This window comes from Aspergillus novofumigatus, assembly GCF_002847465.1.
Source record: "Aspergillus novofumigatus IBT 16806 chromosome Unknown P174scaffold_3, whole genome shotgun sequence".
Classification (NCBI taxonomy): domain Eukaryota; kingdom Fungi; phylum Ascomycota; class Eurotiomycetes; order Eurotiales; family Aspergillaceae; genus Aspergillus; species Aspergillus novofumigatus.
In genome coordinates, this window is record NW_020194276.1 from 2809219 (window position 1) to 2823197 (window position 13979).

The 13979-nt window shown below is 45.9% G+C and overlaps 5 protein-coding genes across 5 annotated transcripts; 3 read left to right on the forward strand and 2 right to left on the reverse strand.

Moving 5' to 3' along the window:
• The first annotated feature begins 643 nt into the window (after positions 1-643).
• Positions 644-1945, forward strand: hapE (CCAAT-binding factor complex subunit HapE). Its single transcript, XM_024821138.1, has 5 exons — positions 644-835; positions 911-924; positions 992-1048; positions 1096-1737; positions 1824-1945. Exons 1-5 carry the CDS (start codon positions 754-756, stop codon positions 1824-1826), a joined length of 798 nt encoding a protein of 265 aa, XP_024684357.1. The 5' UTR covers positions 644-753; the 3' UTR covers positions 1827-1945.
• P174DRAFT_387435 (Rab GTPase-binding exocyst subunit SEC15) lies at positions 1636-5082 on the reverse strand. Its single transcript, XM_024823358.1, has 8 exons — positions 4812-5082; positions 3764-4756; positions 3574-3705; positions 3400-3501; positions 3051-3350; positions 2550-2999; positions 2242-2492; positions 1636-2185 (listed from the first exon to the last, which is right to left on the reverse strand). Exons 1-8 carry the CDS (start codon positions 4860-4862, stop codon positions 2107-2109), a joined length of 2358 nt encoding a protein of 785 aa, XP_024684358.1. The 5' UTR covers positions 4863-5082; the 3' UTR covers positions 1636-2106.
• Positions 5083-6247: 1165 nt separating this feature from the next.
• On the forward strand, positions 6248-9392 carry P174DRAFT_404734 (putative meiosis protein MEI2; the record flags this gene model as incomplete). Its single annotated transcript, XM_024824050.1, has 13 exons — positions 6248-6435; positions 6483-6858; positions 6910-7344; positions 7451-7813; positions 7870-7905; positions 7956-8098; positions 8164-8194; positions 8257-8274; positions 8329-8357; positions 8408-8451; positions 8505-8584; positions 8643-8748; positions 8806-9392. The coding sequence occupies 13 exons, from the start codon at positions 6248-6250 to the stop codon at positions 9033-9035; spliced, it is 2079 nt and encodes a 692-aa protein (XP_024684359.1). The 3' UTR covers positions 9036-9392.
• Positions 9393-9700: 308 nt separating this feature from the next.
• Positions 9701-10847, forward strand: P174DRAFT_440377 (uncharacterized protein). The gene is made up of 2 exons (XM_024827038.1): positions 9701-10244; positions 10332-10847. Exons 1-2 carry the CDS (start codon positions 10030-10032, stop codon positions 10702-10704), a joined length of 588 nt encoding a protein of 195 aa, XP_024684360.1. The 5' UTR covers positions 9701-10029; the 3' UTR covers positions 10705-10847.
• Positions 10698-13955, reverse strand: las21 (mannose-ethanolamine phosphotransferase LAS21). Its single transcript, XM_024828904.1, has 7 exons — positions 13601-13955; positions 13497-13541; positions 13138-13426; positions 12943-13070; positions 12520-12890; positions 11460-12452; positions 10698-11410 (listed from the first exon to the last, which is right to left on the reverse strand). The coding sequence occupies exons 1-7, from the start codon at positions 13798-13800 to the stop codon at positions 10845-10847; spliced, it is 2592 nt and encodes an 863-aa protein (XP_024684361.1). The 5' UTR covers positions 13801-13955; the 3' UTR covers positions 10698-10844.
• Between the last annotated feature and the right edge of the window lie 24 nt (positions 13956-13979).

Genomic DNA, 13979 nt, shown 5'->3' on the forward strand with positions numbered 1-13979 from the left:
TTGGACAGCTGCACAACAACTAAAAGGTAGCTGTAGCTGGTTGGGCAAACCAGCAAGAGAGGGCTATAATAGGATGGAAGAACATAAGTTGGTAAAGATCTCATCCTCAAAGTGTAAGGCAAATATATTGGACCAGAATTACAGACACATCAATGAGAAAGATATGAGACTACGGGTAACTAACTCACTTTCAGGGCATCACCTGTTGCCTTTGAGCGGGAAGACACCGCTTACCCCTCAGTTGTATCTGGCCGCAGTGTTCAAACAGCTCAGAATTGAAATTTTGTCGCGGTATTCTTGCATGGTGATATGTGTCTTTATCATGTTTAGCTTGTTAGAGTTCCATCGAGGTCCTACTTAGTGGAGTGTGGACCCTACCTACCCTACCTAGACTGTAGACAGTAAAACAGCAGGTACATAGGTACGGTGCGTAATGCTTGGCGCCTGTTTCAGCGCGCTCCTTGACGTCGACATCTTTGTAACAACCAAGTAGTAACATTTCGACAGTTCGCAATCTATTGCAATATTATTCTGTGACTCGGACACGGCGAAGAAGCTTGACGTTTGTTATTTTTGATCTATTATATTCACAGGAATCGGAATCGCCTACCGCGTCGCACCGTCAGTCACCCAGCAACGCCTTTGGGAGAAACCTATCGCGATACATCCACTGTTGTCTCAACGTGTTGAAGTACTTCATTTTCTTGTACTTGACGCTTCGATTTATTTGGTCGTTGCCAGAAAATCTCAGACATGGAACAGCCTTCGCAGAGTGCCGGACAGCAGCAAGGTAGACAGCAGCCAGTGTATGACACAAGGAACGGCGGACATTATGGTAAGTAGTATCTGTGCATAGACATCCTATGTTCTCAACATCTCATCAAATGTCGAAATTAATCCGTTGTTGTAGGTGCCAGTGCTGCGGTATGGTGGACTCGACCAGCGCAACCATTTTCTAGCTCGTAATAAAAACTGACTTGGAATATGACAGCTTTCAGCGCAGGGGTATGCGCCCGTCGCTGAGCTTTATACGGGAACATGGGCGAATGCAAGTAACCCAACCTAGTGATTTTCATTATACTGATGATAGAAAAGGTCAATCAAGGGCTACAAGGCACAGCCCGCGACATACTAACGACCTACTGGCAACACATTATCAACCATCTCGAATCCGACAATCATGACTACAAAATTCATCAATTGCCACTGGCCCGTATCAAAAAGGTCATGAAGGCAGATCCTGAGGTGAAGATGATATCCGCCGAAGCCCCTATATTGTTTGCGAAAGGCTGCGATATCTTCATCACAGAACTCACTATGCGGGCTTGGATACATGCTGAGGATAACAAGCGACGCACGTTGCAAAGATCAGATATCGCAGCGGCCTTATCCAAATCTGATATGTTTGATTTCCTCATCGACATAGTGCCTCGTGAAGAAGCGACATCGCATGCGAAACGATCGAGCCAGACGACCGCAGGTGCTGCAGGTTCCTCTGCTGCGACAGGTGCCCAACTGCCACCTTCTCAACATGGTGTTCAACATCCTCCGCACCATATGGGTCCCCCAGATTACGGTTCTCTGGGACAGCATGGCATTGGACAAGACCAAGAATATCGACAGCCAACGATGTACGGGGGAGCCGTTCAGTCGGATCCAACGGCCGCGTATGGACAGCCGCAATCCCAAATCTTTGAAGGAATGTACAATCCTTACCCACATCTTCCGCCACAGCAGGTATGCCAAGCCTCTACTTATTGTATTTGAAGTCCGCTATGCGGCATTTCGGTACGTGATTCAGCTAACACTGGTCATTTTGAAAGTGATTATTTGCAGAGGTTTAAGTCTTCATGGACAGGTTAACGAGCATATTGGAAGTTCATTGTCACGGCGCCGTGCTTATCTTTTTTTGTCGCTAGTATTATGATGGATTTTGTGCCTATCACTACCATGGAGTTTCCAAATGGAATCAGACAGAGTGGTTCGCAGTATGCTTAACATCGACTCCGGGCCCTAATTCTATTTAAGCTAGAAGTAAGAGGTTGGTTGGGGAGATGGCTCGGTCAGTCAGTGAGAGAAATCTCGAAATATCCAATTTTGAACGTTTCAAGACTTTTTGCCGAACCTTGAGGAAAGTGTTGCGAACTTATCAATCTTTCCCGAACTTTGAACAGTGCGAGTGAGTCTGTAATATAATCAGTAATTGGCCCCTCCGGGGTATTTGGCCATGGATAGACGTACTTTTCTAAGAGGATAGGGCCATTGATAGCATCCACGCGGCCATACTTCTTATTTCTTGTAGAAATATCGTAAAACTCGTCCGTATTATCCGCCTGCATTAGATGCACAGTCTGTTGCAATTCGTCGAGGTTCTCCCGGAGAATGGGAACACCCAAGCTGTCAACAAACTGAAAGAGATATTCAACATCTTTCGCAAGGGCCATCACTCCATTGGGATTGATGCTTTTTACGTCTGGGGAGAGCGGCTGTGCCTGTCGAGAGAGCAGGGATTAGCCAGTTCTTATATCAAGGAATTAATATGGTATTACCAAGATCATGTTCGCCGCATGGCTGAGAGCATCGAAGTATATGAGTTCCTTGATTTCTGTTGGGAGACCAAGCAATGTTGAGTTCATTATATTGGACAAAAATCGGGTCAGCGTTTGCATGTAGTTGCTGGGCTCAGTCGGAGGCGTGAGTGCCATCCAGTCATACTCTGCAGTTTCAATGAGATCATCAATTTTGGAATTGACGACCTCAAAAATTCTCTTTTCTGCTGATTTTTTGTTGCTTCTGAATTTCTCCGTCGCTCTTAAGGATATCGGACCGCCCGCAGCACCTTGCGATCGAGCAGCGGCGAGAAGCTCCTCGAGCTCACGGCACGCTGATTCAAAATGCTCCAGATTGATTAAGATCTGAACAATCTGGCCCAGATATTGCGAAGAAAGACGCTCAACAAGCGTATCGCAAACTTGGTTTGAAAGAAGCTCATCCAAAGCCTGTAACCATCAGAATGTACTTTCTATGTTTTCGGGCTCGTTGTGACTGACATCTTTGAGAGTATCATCAATCATATGAGGATGCGAGAAATCTTCATTGGCGAAGAAATAAAACTGGTTTAAAAAGTTGCGGATGTCGATGCAACACAAGGGATACATCTGAGAAAAAGGCAGAACACATGGAAACCTATTGAAGTTAGTGAAGAGAACGAAATTCTCACAATCGAGACTGCAGATGTACACTTGCTCCTCCCTTGGCTTCTCAGGATTGTACCAGCTGACATTGAGGACCTTGTCATACTCATCCAGCGATTGTATCGGCATAGGCATATAATCGTCCGTCGATACGATCTTATGATTCAATTAGCAAGGACAAGTTGACCATGATATTGCAGCATACCTCCTGGAAGTCGTCACTGAATCTTTTCTTGAGAAGTTCGGCGTATCTCTTGAACAAAGTCAAGAGCAATTCGTCAAATTTTCCAACAGAGAACTCCCATGTCTGTGTCCAGCAGTGGTCAGTAATGGAGGAAGGGCAAAAGCATCAGCTCCAGCTCCGAAGACATGGACCAACATTCATTGTTTGCATAAATAATGCAACGAGATTTTTGATTTTGAGCAAACTCTCAGCATTATCAACTTCAGGAAGCGCTTTTGAAATGAGGCCCACAGCAGTCTGGCACATTGAGTCCCAGAGCTCATCAACCTAGTCACAAGCATTAGACTTCATGCTGAGCAAATGGCCAGGAGAAGGGTGACTCTACGTCGACAGATGACCTCAAGTCTGGCACTCTCTTCATGGTAGCACGCTCTACGATGGCAAAGCCTGCCATTTCTTCTAGAAGGTTGTGTAGGCAAGCCCCGTCCTCGTCAACCAAAGTTATTGAAGAGGGAATTAGAAGCTCTTTTTGTCGGCGACGGGTATTAGCGTATTCCGTCCGAAACTTGTCCATCTGCCCCAGTGATTGATGGATGTGTAAACACTCAAACAGGGGGGTGAAGTCAACTTGCAGTTCCTCATTCTGTAGTAAATCATATTCTTCGTGCTCATCCGAAACCAGCTCAATAGCAGAGTTCAATTTGAAATGTCTGAGGTATGGTAGTTTCTCCGCCCTCTCCTTTTGTCTTGTCTTCCGGCATTCTGTATGGTAAAGAGCTATTTCTCCGAGAAACTGAGACATCTCGCGGATTCTGTAAAGCCAAGTATTCAGGTCAGATAGCACGGCCTCCGCTATCGCTCGCTGGGTCGCTGGTACTGAGCGCTGAATCATGTCGGCGATTTTATATTGGGTCACGTCCTTGAGGTGCACATTTTGGAGTTCCTCGAGCGCCCGTAAAGCCGCATAGTGGTTTTTCTTGGCTAGTAGATCATGAACTTGATTAGCCAAGCGTAGCACCTCCAAGCAGTCCTGGATGGCGCGAGACGTCTCATCAATATTCTGTCGGTGACTGCGCGACTCTACTAGAGCCTTCTTTTGTTCGGCGAGACGTTCGGTGCTAGCTTGGATAGATTGGTTCAGGTCTAGGATCTCCGCGGTCAAGCTCACTGTTCCTTCTCTGATACGCAGAAGGTGATTGATTGAAGATACAAATTCCTGATGGTTTGTGTTGCATATCGTTTCTATCTCGGCTTCTTTATCGCTGGCGAACTTGGACAGGGACTGCAATAATTGAGACGTTCGATTGCCGACGCTATACTCCCTGATTGATGGGATCAATTGATCGATATAATCCGTGTCCGATGGAGAGATGATGATCTGTGATGCATGGAATTAGCGCTTGGATATGGGACGCCTGCTACTTTGAACTCACTGAATTCAGCACATGTGATGGTTCACTACGCGAAAGAACCATTGACGGCATATTCCATGTATCAATATCCTCGTCTGCGCAGCCTTGATCGTCAAGTGAGGTCGTGTAAGGATGGTCAACTTCCTAGGTTGCTAATATAGGCGAGCAGCACGGGTGCCTGTATCAGGTATAAAGCATGGAAAGGCAAATTTATGTTGATCGTTCTTCAGCAGTGTGCAGGCGTCTAGAGATGACCTAGATGTTTTTCGCATGTACTATGAACTTTTGTATGTTATCTTTACCTTTCTAGAAAGCTGGCTAAGGGCCTACGTCAGGATAAAGTAAAGGAGCTCCATTTTTGTCATGGTCCGTGCGCTTGTCTTAGATATTAAGCACTAACTATTTAGATTAAGTTATTTTAACCCTAAAACAACAACAATGATAACAATACATACATGAATATGTTGAAAGTATGGAATGAACAACCGAACATCGTCAGTCTACAAACTAGCTATGAACTCCTCACTTCACTGGTTCTATCTGTATGATCCTGGTCTCCAGACTTATTTTACTGGAGTACAGAAGAGGATAGCCGTCTATCGAGTCAGATGGGTTTAAGATCAGATCAAAGAAGGAAAATGAAAATCAGCCTACCTTGGACAAGTGCACCAGCATCATGTATAGCTAGGTAGGTGTCTTGGAAAAGATATAAGTCCTACATATAACTAATTAGCTTCATTAGTTGTGTTGGGTTAATATACCATGAAATACTAGTCAGAGTTAACTTTCTATAAGAGTAATAAGTAGGCTCCAACATGACCACCCCCTTTTACTTCTCCTCTTCTAGGCTCTAACATTTCCTATACACCCAAACGTGATGCAGATCATGCAATATGTGTGTTTTCTCCTGAGCCTATTAACCTACTTAAAGAGTACGATAACAGCCTATACGCTGTGAGGTTCCTATTGCCTTTAAAAAGTGCATTGATATTAACCTAGGATAACATCATTTCTGTCATAAATGGTAAGGCCTGAGAAGACAATATATGATGTTCATTTTTCTTTTGGAAATTGATATAGTTATGGCTTGTTTACCCAGTGATTGTTATTATATCACCCATGTGCGATGACAAATTGTATACATAGTAGCCCCGTTGATGTCGCCGGGGCGTTGCTCTTCATCTTCTCATGCTGTCCCTGTCAACTGTTTTATTTTGTTCTGTATCAGCTCCTCTTCAAATCTTGCAAAGTCAGGCCATTTCCCCATGCTCTTCTAATGGTTTAAGACAAGTGCCACTTCCCTCGATTCCTACCTTCTCTTCTTGAGGTGTAATCGCAAATATCTTTAATACACTTCTCAAATTGCTCATTGTTTTCAGAAACGGCTGTCATACTATTGCTGAAGGTTCAGTAGCTTGACATTGTTCCCTGACAAGACACCAGTTCGTTCTCTTGTAATGAGGGCCAACAACTCCTCTCGTGGGTTGAGCAGTCCCTGTTCGACGAACGATGGAATCTCGCCCAATGGATCCCCCGACACCAAGCTTACAGCCTTCTCACCCGAGGATGTACGATCTAAAGGTCGTCCTGAAATCGGTGTTGCTACCTCCCTCGGCGACGCCGGATTCCGCAGGCTGTACACAGTGTAAGTGCGCTATGAAACGAATATACTTCTCTGTTAACACTGCTTAGGCACCCAGCCGATCCATTTTTGGTGCCGTTAGACCCATCTAATCGCGTGCAGCTGTCCCCAACCGCAGCAAGCTTCACCCCTATTGGGATAGCCGGCAGTGCTGCCAGTGATATCCAAGTTCGCGGCCGTTCGAATATCGGCTCCTTGAACGCTCAAGCTAATGTTGAAATCCGCGGAGCCAGAAGCCGACCGGGAGGAGTATATGAGCAGGGCCTACCGAATTATGGGCCTATTGGCCGTGCTCCAATCGCTCAAAAAGGCTGCCCAACTGACATTTTCGCCGGGAATTTTAACAACGACAGACGTAGCCGCGCATTTGTTATTGAAAACGTCCCGGCCAGTCTTAACTTCATGTCTTTGGCTGGTTTCTTCAATGTAAGTTTTCGGATTAGCTGCTCATGTAGTAGAATGCTAACTCTGCAAAAGCGTCGCGAGTTTGCAACTCTCAGAGGACCAGTTCTTAATGAACTCAGCTCCTTGGGCAAGGTGTATGTTGCATTTGCAGATAGTCGTGAGGCGAAGAAGGCAATCGAGAAGGTTCGCCTTCTTCGACCTGAATGGCGTGTCTTCCCACTTACTGCGAAGGAATATGTGAAGCATTCCGAGCCATCTCTTCTCCAGCAGACATCAGATTATGAAGGGCATTTGCTTGTGTCTGTGTACTACGACAGCCGAAACCCCACTTTCAACTCGCATACTGTAGCGCGTTCCCTCAAAACACTTGCAACGACGTTTGGGGACCTCAAGGCATTCGATCTACTTCCCAGGGGACAGGACAATGTCAGCGAGTTCCACCTCGAGTTCTATAACACGCGTGATGCTGATAATGCAATGGTGACACTGAATGGCACCACGGTCGATGTAAGTGAAACATTTTGTATCGTGTTGCCTTTCACATTACGATTTCCCCACCGTCAGCTTAATTTCGTAAAAGTGTCCGAGAATGCTGATGCATCATTTAATAAAGGACTGTATTCTGGAGATTGCTCTGTTCAAGCCTGACGTTACGGAATACGGACCATTCAATGTTCTGCCGAGCCCATCTCCAGTGAAGGATGGAGGCTCACGCTATGGTACTTCATACCACAGAAGCTCGCCGCCTGCCCCAACACGTCCGTTCAGAACGCCTTATATGGAGCTTAGCCCCACTGGCCGCTCCACTGTGCCTTCAGGAGAGCACGCCGGTCTTATGGATTGGATGTCCAGGGCAGGAGAGAAAAACTTGCACTCTCCTCGGCGCGATATCAGTCGTTATCCTGATGCCCGTGTCATTAGCCAAAATGCCGTTGATATCGAAAGAATTCGCCTTGGCTTAGATGTTAGAACAACTGTATGTATGATTGGTCATGCTGCCATCGTCCAGGAACTGACCTGCCAAATTTTCAGATTATGCTCCGCAATATCCCGAATAAAATTGATCAAGTAAGTCCAACGCTTGTCAACGGAAGCGGCACGGCATCTAACACGCTTAGACTATGCTCAAGGCGATCGTTGACGAGACCAGTCACGGGAAGTATGACTTCATGTATTTGCGTATTGGTAAGAAGGAGCACTCTTGGTTTGATTTCAAGATGAAGCTAACCCCCAGCCTCCTAGACTTTGCGAATAACTGCAAGTGAGTCAATTACTTTACCCATGCGTAGCTTCTTGATGACCTGATCATACTCACATTATTGCCAGCGTCGGATATGCTTTTATCAATTTCGAAGACGTAAGTCATATGGAACCGTTTGATTCCTATCCCTGTTCGAAAGTTGTCTAACAAACTGCCAGCCGATTGATATAATCGATGTCAGGAACCCCCCTGTCCCCTTCTTGCCGCCCATTTTACTGAATAAACAATAGTTTGTCAAAACGCGAGCTGGGCGTTCCTGGTACGAGACCCCCCTACCCTCTCTGTTAACATAAGCTGACCATCAATTAGGAACTGCTTTAACAGTGACAAAGTCGCGGAAGTTTCGTATGCTAGTACGTGCCACCTGTTGAACAACAAGGTTGGGCATTCTGACTCCTAAATACAGCGATTCAGGGCAAAGATTGCCTTATACAGAAATTCCGAAATAGTTCGGTCATGTTGGAACATCCATCGTTTCGTCCAAAGGTTAGCGCGGCATAATCAACATGAAGCTAGATAACACGAAAACTAATTGAGAGTGTAGATTTTCCACACCGGCACTGGGCCTCTTGCTGGCACAGAAGATCGTTTTCCCGGACCAGACAATCCTTCGAAAATGCGTCGCAGCATCGAAAATGCTGAACATATCGGTAAGCTCATATATCTCTAGGACAATATGACGGTTTGCTAACAAATCATATCACCAGGATTGTTCGCACCACGTGTCGGACAGCAATATCGGGACGAACAACGTCGACGCCGCTCACAATTCGATCGTGGGACTACCGCTGCTGAACGAGAGATCGTATATGTCCAGACAATTGCTTCACATCCCTTTGGTGTCAATAATGGCCTGCGAAGTGCTCCCTGCACTTATCCTACATCAACCATATGGTACGATCCGACGATCTCTGCGCGCGGTCCAAGAACGTCCTAGTGCAAATATCGCACCAGAAAGCCTTCTTCGAACGTGCCTCCCGGCCGGAAGTTCAGGAAAATAACTGATTGATATTGCGAGACAATACTTGCGAAAAAAGTGTCAATTGGGACTTGACCTCGCTGGCGATGCAGGACCCTTCACGAACTCGTCTTACCCCACTAACTTCTTGTCCCGAGTACAGCAGACACTCAGAGAGTGAGATGACCGACTTGTCTGATTCACAGGAGAGAACCATTCAATGCCCTGGTTGGCACGCAATATGGGGTCTCAGTTCGAGTCCAATGTTGGGTTCATCTCCATTTGGAAGCCCATCTCTGTGAGATTTAGGTGTCTTTCCTCCTGGTGTCTATTCTGAAATAATGATCGAAATTATGTCTACTCCTTTACTTCCCTTTTCTTTTCTTCATCTCTAGGAGAGATTAAAGTGATCAATTCATGACTTGCCCTTTTTCTTGCTTTGTCTTCATTCGTAGACTGTCTCTATCTGAAAGCGCAAATAGCCGACCTGATCGCATTTAGTGGCTTGCATGAACGGCATTAATTTCTCTGTAAACCGTATGCGTGTTGGTTGCTCGATCAACTTCGTGATGAGACCACGATTTTCCGGGTGTGGGTGGAGTACTATTTATTCCTTATCTAGCTAGCAGTTTGACTTCACTTCTTAAAAATAAAACACCGAGCCAGTCTACAAAGGGTATCGAAACCACGGCGTAGATTTCTCTTCATCATTATTCTATTTCGAATACTTTCTCTCTCTCTCCTTTTTCATCTTGCATTTCTTTTCCCTTGCTTACTTGCTTGCTTCATCCTCCCCCTTTGGTTCTTTACCTGCATCACGCCCGTTCCTGGCATCGTCTATTCCTAATGAGAAGCTCTCATGCCATGGATTCGAAAAGCCGGTTATAGTTTGTTCCGCACAAGAGCTTCTAGTTAACATTATTCTTCAAGATTCATGAGCAGCTCGTTGCCATCAGGGTACTTTAAAGAAGTAATGGATGTCAAAGAAATCATAGCTTTACATTCACTGCTTCATTTAGTTTTCCACCGAAATAAGAATCAGCACGGGAACACGAAATGGTGGAAATGGTTGTCTATCTTGAAACGCATCACTCTGAAACTCGCTAAGTCATTGGAGACCGATGCCTTCCATACTGCTCGCCTATTTAAAGAGCATCTGGCTTTGCATGTCATTCCACATTGTTACCTGTAAGTCACGCTATCGTGGCCTATCACTCTGCCATTATTTTCTGATACCTTGGGTCCATTAATTTTCAATGACTAAACATGTATCAGGGCATTCTCGACAGTCATAGCCGATGGCCAGTTTTCTACAATAGGCACAGTGCTGGTAGCTGCGCTTGCTCGTTTAACTAAAGCGACAGGAATAGACAAGGAGATGAACTCCCTGCATCGAAAGAAAATGGCATTTCGGCCGTCGACTTGCCTTAATAATTTGCAACAGGAGGATGTGGGAGAAGTTGTTTCTCGGTTGAGCGAGTCTTTTATCCCTGTTCCAGGCTCTCTGTCTGACAAGCAAGACGGTTTAGAAGAACCGAATAGCCACCAGAGGGCAGCAAGAGAAACTGCTACTATCGCTGTAAAACCTTCGGGCCAGAAGAAGAGGAAGAAGAACGCCATCGATGATCTTTTCAATGGGATGCTGTGATCATGCTGGCTGCTTAGAGTCAGACATTATTCAACTACTTGCGGACCATCCAAATTCGGAATGTATCAGTTAAGAATAAACGATGCCCAGTTGTATCCTCATAGCAACTCGGTTAACGACAAGCAACTGAATGAAACGCATTATTGCCAGTTCAAAACTTGCGACACGTTCGCCGTAGCCGGTAAATTGATAAACAGATGGTTGAGAATAGTCCACGCCAATGTATAAAGATATTTTGGTGAAAAGACTGTCCAGATGAAAAGATGTGTCCGTAACATTGTACAAGCCGCCATGACGGACATCAAAGATGTTGCAGCATGGAAGGTTAGGAGGGTCCTATGGCCGTATCTCTCCGCAAAGGTTGGATTTGAGTAGAGAAGCCGAGAAGCGGATGCCCACCATATGGGTCCAGCCCAATTGCTTATGAATGTCAAGAGTCCCACCAGCACCACACTATAACTGCCAATCCCGTTGTATGCGTTCGAAAGATCGACAGAAGATATTGCATTCGAACCTCCAAATGCAAAAAATGTCATATTCTGTGAAAGCAAGGACGTAATGGTCACTTCAATAGCGCTCATTTTCAGAGAATCAAGAATCATAGCCTGTAGTCGAAACATCAGAAAGATCGGGATATTAACCGCTTTTGACTGTGTTATCAAGAAGAGGGTCAGGCTTTCATGAAATATAGTGCCCAGCGGGATCACTAATGTTTGTCAGTAAAACCCGCGCAGTAGTAATTGGTCAACACTCGCCTCCTGTTAAAGAAGATCGTTTCTGCGTGGCATTCATCATAAAGAACGATGTTACCACCAGTAGGGCAATTCCACAGAAGACGAGTCTTGCGGGTAGAACCAATGGCATCTCTTCAAGGCTTTTCTGTACGGGTGATAGGAGGGACTCGTCAAGAAGCTCGGGCGAGTCGGACGCCACGAAAACCAGCTTGAAAAAGAAGGCCGCTATTGTCGTCAGTATAGCTGCAGAACGCCAGATACTACTCGGGGGTGAATTGAGACAAAGACGCATGCATGTATCCAAGTAAGTCAGTATAATCAAGGCCCACAAGACGTTCTGATGGCGAGGAAAGAAAGTTCGCGCAATATCTGGCTCAGCAGCAAATTTTTGGCCTGTTTGATTCCAGCGTCTGAGAATCCGATAAGAGATGGCCAGCCCAACTGTCATACATCTTGCAAACCGTGAGAACGAGAACCGAGCATCTTTCGAGCCATGCCATGGGCGGAGTGATTTTATGTGCAAATAGACGGTCCATGCCGTGACGACCCAATACCAGAATTGTTGCTCTTCCTCCACGTAGCTACTGGCAAACATCATACCACCGTAGCTTATAATGCCCAACATGAGAAACGTCACAGCATCGCTGGACTTCGAGACCAATCCATATGCTGGAAAAAAAGAGAGTAAGACAGCAAGAGCCGCGACGGACAAGCCCAAATAAAGTCTTGTTGTATTGTATTTACTGGCAGTGCTGCTCATCACTTCCTGGGCAGATCTTAGAACCCTTAGCAGAGCCGATTCGACATCTGGCCGAGTTGTTCTGTTTCGCTCCAGTCCGTGGACCAATTGTAGTGCTTGAAACCAGGCACACTGAACTTTGGCAGGACCTGTTGGCAACTGCTTGTCGCAGCCGTGAGGAGTAGTTGCTTCAAGATCTAGATCGGGAAAGGTCCCCTTCATTGCGTTAAGCATCTGCTTGGCGTTTCGAAGCAGGATATCAATTCTGTGAGCATCTAGAGCCAAGAGGCAACATGTCAGTTTTGAAATACGTTGCGGACGAAAAGGAACTGGCGACATTACCATTATCCCACATCATGAGAAACTCTGGTATGAAAATGCCGAGACTATTCAGCGGAATAGGTAAACCCAGGAGCCCTGCCAGAGTCGGCGTGATGTCCATCTGCTCGACAGTCCGATAGTATTGCAAGTCGCTAAATGCTTCAACCGGACTGTCTTCGGGGCTTTTTTTAGTCTGAAACTTCGGTGAAATGAAAAGCAAGGCGGGCGAAGTTTCTCCCGGTGATGAGCCACCATGATTCCCGGCATCGTTCATGCCATGATCTCCGCACAGAACAAACAGAGTCGATTGAAGATGTTCCTGTTCCTCTATTGCGGCATAAATTAGAGCAACGATCGAGTCCATCTCTCGTTGCTTTGTCATCATATGTCGACTACGATATTAGGACACAACTCGGAAAGCGAAGTGAAAGTCGAATGTCTCACCTCTTAGGGCCAGCTTTGTGACCAATATGGTCCAATCCCAAAAAGTGCATTATGAAGGCCGACCAATCGCGCTCTGATAGCTCCCGCGGGACATGGCGAGTAACATTGTGATCTACTTCAGTGAAATCCTGTAGGTGGCTATTAATTATTTGACCCGTTTGTGTGTCTTCTGTTCGCTCATTGGTTATGACTGACCGATACGAAGAAACTCGTAGTCCCATCAGACCTATCAAAGACTCCCGGAAATAGCTTGATCCAAGTGTCATCACCGTACATGACAAGCTCACCTCCCTGCGCCTTTATCTGCGCTAGCCATGTATCTTGATATGCGAGGGTAGAAGAGGTATCAGACTCTGCGATGTTCAATATCACGTCCAAGAAGGACGGCACGGAGCCAGTTGTCATGGCCTTGAGCCGTGGCATCGTGACCGTTGGAGAGCTGGCATGGGCCGTGAAAGGTAGAGCCGCTCCAGAACGGATTAGGCTGTTGATCTCGAAATGCCTCAGTCAGCAGCAGATCCCGTGGCAAAATCATTATGTGGCTTCTGGTTGACCTTTGGGTGAAAGAGAACCCGGAAGTCTCTGAATAAACGAAATCACTAGCATTAAGGCTCAGCTAGGGATACAGAATTGAGCATTTAGATACAATTAGTCGTACCTGCGCAAAGCATCAATCACCATGAAAATCACTCTATCAAAGACTTTTGGTGCCACAGTGTTAATATTAGTCTCATCGAATGTGGCCAGTCCTGGAAGTAAAGACTTGTAGGGGAAAAATCCGGATGAAAATATCGACATGGCTACAACAATGAGTATATTGGCGATTGGAATTGCCCGATGCTCCCATTTGAGAGCCATCTTACAGGCTTCGATATCTTTGACCCGAGCGCCAGGGAGCTCAATAGAGTATTGAAACCTGTTGCATATCAACCGCGACTTGCTTAAGATTATCGAGGTCTCATAAGCTGCCAGGTTGTGTGAAGTCTCCAAAGCCTGTCAAGGAGGTACTAAAATTATGGACAACATGCTAACCAAGT

Excerpts from the sequence above, each read along its gene's own strand:
- hapE (XM_024821138.1), top strand. The coding sequence starts at position 754 with ATGGAACAGCCTTCGCAGAGTGCCGGACAGCAGCAAGGTAGACAGCAG. Across the intron at positions 1,049-1,095 it reads ATACGGGAACATGGGCGAAT|GTCAATCAAGGGCTACAAGG; the intron begins GCAAGTAACCCA and ends ATGATAGAAAAG.
- las21 (XM_024828904.1), bottom strand. The coding sequence starts at position 13,800 with ATGGCTCTCAAATGGGAGCATCGGGCAATTCCAATCGCCAATATACTC. Across the intron at positions 13,071-13,137 it reads CTACGAGTTTCTTCGTATCG|GATTTCACTGAAGTAGATCA; the intron begins GTCAGTCATAAC and ends AGCCACCTACAG. Across the intron at positions 12,453-12,519 it reads TCTCATGATGTGGGATAATG|ATGCTCACAGAATTGATATC; the intron begins GTAATGTCGCCA and ends TCTTGGCTCTAG.
- P174DRAFT_440377 (XM_024827038.1), top strand. The coding sequence starts at position 10,030 with ATGGATGTCAAAGAAATCATAGCTTTACATTCACTGCTTCATTTAGTT. Across the intron at positions 10,245-10,331 it reads GTCATTCCACATTGTTACCT|GGCATTCTCGACAGTCATAG; the intron begins GTAAGTCACGCT and ends AACATGTATCAG.
- P174DRAFT_387435 (XM_024823358.1), bottom strand. The coding sequence starts at position 4,862 with ATGCCGTCAATGGTTCTTTCGCGTAGTGAACCATCACATGTGCTGAAT. Across the intron at positions 3,706-3,763 it reads ACTTGAGGTCATCTGTCGAC|GTTGATGAGCTCTGGGACTC; the intron begins GTAGAGTCACCC and ends GCTTGTGACTAG. Across the intron at positions 3,000-3,050 it reads TTGATGATACTCTCAAAGAT|GCTTTGGATGAGCTTCTTTC; the intron begins GTCAGTCACAAC and ends TGATGGTTACAG.